This window comes from Malania oleifera, chromosome 4 (assembly GCF_029873635.1).
Source record: "Malania oleifera isolate guangnan ecotype guangnan chromosome 4, ASM2987363v1, whole genome shotgun sequence".
Classification (NCBI taxonomy): Eukaryota; Viridiplantae; Streptophyta; class Magnoliopsida; order Santalales; family Ximeniaceae; genus Malania; species Malania oleifera.
This window is the reverse complement of record NC_080420.1, coordinates 34,982,569-34,990,749: the sequence shown is the minus strand read 5'-3', so window position 1 is coordinate 34,990,749 and position 8,181 is coordinate 34,982,569. Positions and strand designations below refer to the sequence as shown.

Genomic DNA, 8,181 nt, shown 5'->3' with positions numbered 1-8,181 from the left:
TTTTGGTCCAAGTCTAAATTCAAATGGAAGAAAAAAAAGATAATAGAAAAGGTGTACACATGGGAGTTTTGGTGGAGGAGCTGTGACGCCATGTTCAGACACAAAGCACATCCAGAGCAGTGCATCCCAATTTTGGGTTGACCATTAGGGAGACCAAGGGGGCACTATCATGTGGCCTAGCAATAAAAATAATTGAACAAAAAAGCGAAAGCACAAGCTCTGCTAGGGCTCCTGCTGAGAAACCATGGAGGAAAATAGGGTTTCACTAAACCAGATCCAGTCCTAATTACCTGTCCCCGTCTGACAGTGATGTTAGAATCCACACCCAAATCTTTGAAAAGCCCTAATAATTTGAGGGAATGACTAATTGACAGGTGAGCCGCCTCTCATAAACCCAGTCCACTGCCTGCCTATATGGGTGGCGTTGGGAGTCAAGGTTGGTAGCTTATCCACCCAAAGAAAGTTTGGTACTTAGTAGCTTCACCCGCTAAATAATAAATATATAAACAAAAGGCTGGAAATTTTAAACTAATGGTTTGTGTGTTAACAAGGGGATCATCTTCTTGTATGTTGAAAATAGTTCATGGTACTAACTACTAACTGGTTGGGTCCTGGTTTCCATATTGACCATCTTCCTGTATGTTGAAAATTGTTCTCAGAACACAGAAACTAATGGTCTTCTTGCAACCAACAGTAAAAATTCAAAATAATTATAAAAACACCACAGGATAAGATACCATGAAAAATTTCTCTGCACAAAGGCCTCCTTCTCAACACATTCATGATCAGATTTCTCTCTCTCTAGCCCCCAATGGGAGCTTAAATCCACAATAACATGCAGGGGTAAAGGAAAAATCGGCAAATTTACAGACACTTCACTTTGTTGACTCCATGCATTTTCTTAACCTCCCTGAAAGAATTGACTTTCTAAAACTTGGGTCACACTTTTGCTTAGAATGGTGAAGATTTGGTGGAATTTGCAATCGGGGGATTTCTCTTGTATGTACATACGGGGAGTGATCTATTAGCAGTTCCTCAAGAGTATGATCTAATCAATCCAAAATTACAGAAGGATCTTGACTTGAACAAACCACCAAAGAGGAATCTGGTTGGAGACTCTTGAGGAGCTGTTTTTACCTCTTCAGGGCTTCCTTTGACTTTCAGTATAGTCTGGCCAATTGCCTGCCGTATGGAATCAATTGTCTTTGAATCAACGGGGTATCCTGATGCATCCTGAACATAAAACGTATTAACAGCTTTGCCTGCCCTCGTTGTTACTTCTGCCCTTGTCACAGTGAGGCTGTTCTCTCGGAAAATTCGGGTCACATCAGATAGCAACCCAACTCTGTCGGCAGTGCATAATTCTAGCTTCAGTCCCTGAACAAAGAAGTAACAAAATTATTGGTACAAATCAATTGTATTGAGCATCCTCAGAGTAGAGAACAAAAACCATGTTCTGGGAACTATAAGTTCTCAGCTAAAATCTTATAAAGCTACAACCCTGCAACATAGAATTCTTTGGAAGGAAAAAAAACAAAAAGAGTTCAGTCTATTTTTAAGTGTGATAATACATTTTGAACAGAATCAGGCCTTATCATCTTTTTGGTAAAGTATATAAAAATAAAATTAATGTGACAAGAAAAAGACTATGTAATAGCAAGATCTCTATGCATATGGATAGAGTATGCAAGCCAACGATTAATTTGACAATGTGGAATCTAAATTATTTACAGCAAATCTTGAGCAATATAAAAGCAGAACCAAGAACTATTTAAACAAAGCTGAGAAAGCGGCCTTAAATGGATTATATCTATACCATTAGTTAAAAGTTAATATGACAGCTTGAACTCAAGATTCATCAGAGTGTCCTTGAAATCCTTTTCTCTAACTATAGTCCAATATCAAAAACTGGTCCCAGCAACAGTAAGTGGAAATCAAACTTAAATGGTGTAATCAGTGACCTAATTTCTTACTGCTTCAAAACAAAACAAGAAGATAGATTTTTTTTTGGGAAAAAAATTATAGAAAACTGTTGACAATGTCTTTGCAGTGTCCCCATTTTCTGATCAATCTGACATGAAGTATGAAATACATAGAAGAAACCTCAAAGTAATACAGAGATAATGTTCCAACATAATACCTAAAGAAATTATTTTATGTTTTTGACTCAAACTCCAGCTTCCAAGCAATAATATACGAAATTACATTGCCCTCACCTCAGATACTCTTCTCTCAATAGCTGCTTCAAGACATTGGATCACTCTTTCTCTCTCTGCTTCTGATTTCACAGGGGACCCATCTATATGCCTGATATAGAATTCCTTCAAAGCATCCAGAGAAAATATTTCAGACAAAATACTCAAACTTCCTTGTATGCTTACCCCAAATTCCAAATACAAAACGCATGAAGAAAATAAAAATGGCATACCTGATAAGCTTCAGGCCCTTCAGCGTCAATATTGGCATGGAAAACCACATACTGCATGTCTGTTAGAGTGCAAACTGTATCAAAGAGGAGTTTTGGCCTATCTTTGCTTCGTGTAGTGACCACTGAATAGTCTTTGTCATACCAATTAACAACATTCACATTTGGTCTTTGCTTCTCATCCAAGTCCTCGTCATCAGCTCGTTCATAGTCCCGGTCAGCAAACATCATCTGATGAAGCCTTCTATCAGTGTGAGTGACTCCATGAGAAACCACAGTCTTTGCTGCCCTGGTCTTGTTGCTGCCCTTAAGCACATTGCACAGAAGTTCCTTAATCCTAGAGAGCCTCTCCGGGTCAGTAATTGCACACCCAGTTTCCTCGTCAGTTACATGCATAACAGCAGCAGCCCGGGCGTTGTGAGTCCACACCTCAGCATTAACCACACTGCATTTAAGGTGAGTGAGCACAGCACTAACTTCAGAAAGTAGCCCTGGTCTGTCACTTCCAGTTAACTCAATTGACGTGTTATCCATTGATGGTGTAACCCCAACAGACCTCAAAGCTGTGAAGCATGAATCTGGGCCAAGAGACTGGAGACAAATCCAAGGAATCAAATGGATGTCTACATAAATGAAGTTCGGGGTAAAAAAAAAGATAAAACAACATAAAAAGGAACCCACCATTCGGATATAGCCTAGAACACTCTCATCTGTAATCTTGTTTCCATCCGGATCAGTAACATTGAAGACTGGAGAAAACTCAGAAAGTTAATTTTTAACACAAAAGGGAGAAAAGGATGGGAAAGCAACTTCAGTGGTGAGAACATGAAGTTGCATGGAAAGGAAAAAGTTCTTACCATCCATAAACCATCCTCCATCTGAAGATATATACGCTTTGGTTATGATAAGATTAAGATCGGTAAGGACTTGGACCACTTCAAGGAGTATGCCATGTTTATTTGCACTGTCCACCTGCATTATAAAGCGGAAGAAGCACCAAAAAGGATAAGAAGAGAGTTTAAAAAAAAAAGCCAATAACGCATAGCGCTCAAAAGGGAAGAAAACATAGCATACCCTTATAACTGTTGCATTCTTGCAGGCTTCATTATCAATCACAACCCTGACAAGATGGCAAGCAAAAAACTGGATGAGTAAATCACAAATCTCAAGAATAAGTGTGAATGAACTAAACTAAAACATACCTGGGTGGGTTCATTCTTCGAATTAGTTTCTCGTATTCATTATCCATATCATGCGAAAAGCTCAACGTGACATCTGAAAAATAAATAAATAAATAAATAACCAACCAGGTAAGGCCGAGATAAAGGAGAGGCACATCAAAACAGGACATTCATGCAGAACCACCATTGCCAATCAGGGAGGTAAAAAAGAACTTGAAACTTTATCGAAACATAAATAGGGGAATAAATGAGAATAAAGCGCTAAAGAAAACCAGAGTAACACAGATACCAAGAACGCAAATCCAAGATTAAAGTCCCAAACAAGGAAACCAAGACCACCATAAAAGGTGTTTGTTCGTCTCTGTATGGGGAGGGCTGGCGGGGTTGCGAATGGGAGCAGAACCTTCAAGCCATTGAAGCACATGGAGTGAAAATAAAACACCCGCACACACACAGCGAGGCCATTAAATAGCACAATATTCGACAACCCAAAGTTCAGAGACCTTTTCGCTGCAAACATGGCTTCCCGCAATCACTATTCCCCCACCCAATCCCCCCCACCCCGCTTCCCAAACCCAAGAAACACATACACACACAGAAAAAATATAAACACACAAATTTGAAGAAGCTCAGAACAATGATTAGAGAACACAACCAACCAGAAACATTACACACACCGGCCGAGATAAAAGCTAAAAGACGATACCCGTCACCAAATTCACAAAAATACAACAACCAGAGCACATGCCCTGTGAAATACGCCAACCCAAACACAAGAAATTCTATAGTTCAAAAACCAAAGAACAAAAAAAAAACCAAAAATGGGAAAATAACATGCACCCAGAACCAGAAACACAAATCAAAGAACAGAAAACAAGAAGGAAGGAGGAATAGCTCGCACCCATTATAATCGAGGATTCGTGATCTGTGCTACCGGAGTTTCTTGATTTTCTCCAACACGCAGAGTTATATAAATAGAGCAAGAAGAGATCTTCGAATCTCCCCCACCAAGGTATATATATATATATGTCGCCTTAATGATCAAAGAAGGGCCATGTGTGCACCAACCCCAGAACCCAGCGACTCAAACCCCTCCCCGACACGATACTCCAAATCCTGCAACCCCAAAAGTACCACAGAACACAAGCCTGTATCTCTCCTCTTGCTCTCTCTCTCTCTCTCTCTCTCTCTCTCTCTCTCTCTCTTCCTTCTTTATCTCTCCTGCAGCTCTGCTCACCATGCTCTGTTTTATATACCAACTCTCCTCTCTGGCTCTCGCTTTCCAATTTCAGTTTCTCTCAAATCAGTACCCATCAGTACTTAAAAAGAAAGTTCCCGTAACAGGAGACCTCTCTCACCCTCCCTTGCACCCCCATCCCCGAACTACCCCGCGCACGCTAGCAACCGCCCCTGACATACGAGGTGTAAACTACTGGACCGCCTCTAAAATGCGCCTTGGCCGAGCTGAATTTACGCGCCTAGGGTTAATTAATTGATAACCACGTGTTAGCAGCGCAGACGCAATAAATTCCGAGGGTTGTGGAGGGCATTCTTATTCTGGTAGATCTCATCCGTGCCGTGCATTTAAGGATAACTAATCACCACCGTCCACTGCTCACATAGCAATTTTAATGCCATAAAAGGGGGAAGAGTGCCGGTGCAGTGAAACCCAGTTTGGAAATTAGGAAAATGAAAAATCTGAGCTGTCTGATTTAAAGGTATAAATAATAGTGGTTGTAAAAATGTTAATTTAATTTGCAATCCACTTAAGTTTACTTTTTCTTTTATGCTTTATTTGAAATTCGAAAATTTTTTTTTTTTTAAATATATGAAGGAATCCTCGTAAATAATATACCAAATTCATAAATAACATTTTAATTTTACACATCACTAATATTTAAATTGTATTCCTATTTTTTTTACTATAATTCAATATAAAAAGAAAATATAATGGAAATTGAGCTTCCTTCTTATTCCAGCATGCTAAATAAACCAATTGACATTGTCTGCTTCTAATATTATTGCCATCGCATAACATGTTAGCTTGCTTGTTGGTGGGCAAGCTTGATGTTGGAGGCTTTACATTGAGTGGAGTCACATAAACATTGCCACAAGCATAGTTCTATCTTGTTCAAGTGACAGTTAAATTCAAATTTTGAGTCACCATATGATTTAAAGTATCACCAACAAGCATACTAACAAGTATGGTACCAATATGCCCCCATGGGCATGACGCGGTGGAAAGGCATCAGCATATAAGAAAGAGCATTGGAGATTCAATTTCAGGTAGATACACTCACGGAACTAATGATACTTGTAGATGATGAGAATTTACTCTGTGAGCCAACGGGAATCGTGGATGGTGAAAATTCGCTCTGTGAGCCAACGAGAACCGTGGATGGTAATGGAGATGTTTCTCAGGGGTCGAGTTGGCCAAACGTCCAACTGATGCACGGAAACCGTATCTGCATTCCAGACTTTACCTGATCAGTGAAACCTAAGGGGAGGATGCTGATCCATAGATTTGGTGTCACATCAGGAGGTGCGAAGGGTTTGTTGGTGGCTGGAGTTCCTAGGTAATAAAAAAAAAAAAGTATGGTACTAATGTACCATGCCAAGTCATGGTACTAACTTCACATCATAAGCTTACAATACTAATGAATGTTTTTTTAAAAAATTAACAATTTTTATTTCCATTCAAAATTACCTAAAAAAACAGCAAAATGTCACTTTTACAAAGAGGTTTTTTTTTTTAATTTTTTTTAATTTTTTTTATTTTTTTTTAATTTTTTTATGACACCTAGAAACGTATTATAAATAATGACGATTTTTGACATACACTTTATGAAAAAGATGCTTTAGTGTTACTGAAACTAATTAGTTTCAAGTCTCTAACTCACGCAAAAAATTAATTACCAGTGACAATACTTGTTGAATTATTAAGGGATTAAGACCACTGCAAAAGAAATGAATATATATATATATATATATATATATATGTAGCAAATATACTATCTTTTTTAGATATTTTAAGAAAATAATTGCTAATATTGTTATTTTAGACAATTACTATGTGCAACATTTTTCCTCTATTTTGGTTGCTTCTCTCTCTCTCTCTCTCTCTCTCTCTCTCTCTCTCTCTCTCTCTCTCTCTCTCTCTCTCTCTCTCTCTCATGTACACATTTTCGAAGTTGCTATCAACTTTTAGTTGGTCGTAGTGTGACAAAATATTATTTTAGGAATTCAAATTAATTCCACTTCTTACTTGATTGAACACAAATTCTCACTAATTTGGGATATTTGGGAAACTATTGATATGTATTGTCAATTTCAAGACGAAAGTTTATCCCCAATACATTTTTCTCTTTCTTTGTTTTCCCTTTACATATTTTCTACTAATTTAAAATCAACTATTTATTTTCTTCTTTTCTCTCTTCCTTCTTAGTATGTAATTTTTACTATATTATGAGTGGACTCAGACTATGTTGGGTTTAAGATACCCTACTTTTTTTAAATTATTCCAAATGATCGCAAGTGAACTAAATTATCAATATTTAAGAGGAATGTTGATATTAAAATTGCTGTCTTTTGAGATCTTGTTTTCAAATTGCAAATTGCTAAACATATGAATGGTGACATTTTTTATATGCTCAAACTTTAATTTTCCACAACCCTCCAATATATACACATGCCTATGCAAGAGCATATTTGTGTTCAAAATATGGGTTAGGCTTAGGATTTTTAAGCTTCCTTTTGTGTATGTTAAGGATATGGCAGATTTAGCATTAAAGATTGATGAGAAAGAATCACTCTTGAGATTGGTCAAAGAAGCAAATAAGGGCTGATTTATTGAGATTGATATTACTGATTGATTTGGCTTGATTCTAGGTAATTGATTAGGATAAATTAGTGTAATTTGTCTATAGAGAATGTGTATTAATAGGAACTTCTATATAGTGTAATCTTCACACTGAGAAATATACAATTCTCAATTCTCCTTCTCTCTTTATCTTCCCTCTATGAATTTGTAGACTCTAAAATTCTTCATGGTATCAAAACTTTAGGATTCCAAAGGGCATAATATTCCCTTCTTAATTTCTTCTTCTCGGTCACAAAATATAGCACTCTCTATTTCTTTTTTCCAGGCTCCTCAACATGATTATCACACGTTGTTCAGCCCTATCTTCTCTACTATTTCTTTACAACAAACTATTAGTAAGTTATGACATATTTCAATTGCTATAAGTTTGTGGGAAAAAAAAATATATCTTCAAATTTTTTTTCCCTTTCTACAAAGGTTACAAATTTTGTTAGTGGGATTTACAGTATTCTCAACAAATACAATGTCTAGGAAAGCTCTAGCTAAGGCATGTCTTGGGTTTTTAGTGGTCCATTGTCACTCCCTTCATTTTCCTAAGAGGTTATCTGGTTGTCTTTTCGAGATTACTATCTGCACCACTTCCTACATTATGACTTCCAATGTTGAAAGCACCCAACCTTCCGAAAAAGTTTGATGATCCCAGCACCACCAGTTTCTCAATAGCACCGACAATCCTGATGTTGTTTCGATTTCTC

General features: G+C 37.4%; 1 protein-coding gene across 1 annotated transcript; it reads right to left on the bottom strand.

Moving 5' to 3' along the window:
- Positions 1 to 729: 729 nt before the first annotated feature.
- LOC131154332 (ACT domain-containing protein ACR4-like) lies at positions 730 to 4,927 on the bottom strand. Its single transcript, XM_058107027.1, has 8 exons — positions 4,508 to 4,927; positions 3,628 to 3,700; positions 3,500 to 3,545; positions 3,283 to 3,397; positions 3,107 to 3,174; positions 2,429 to 3,016; positions 2,217 to 2,321; positions 730 to 1,377 (listed from the first exon to the last, which is right to left on the bottom strand). The coding sequence occupies exons 1-8, from the start codon at positions 4,509 to 4,511 to the stop codon at positions 1,036 to 1,038; spliced, it is 1,341 nt and encodes a 446-aa protein (XP_057963010.1). The 5' UTR covers positions 4,512 to 4,927; the 3' UTR covers positions 730 to 1,035.
- Positions 4,928 to 8,181: the final 3,254 nt, after the last annotated feature.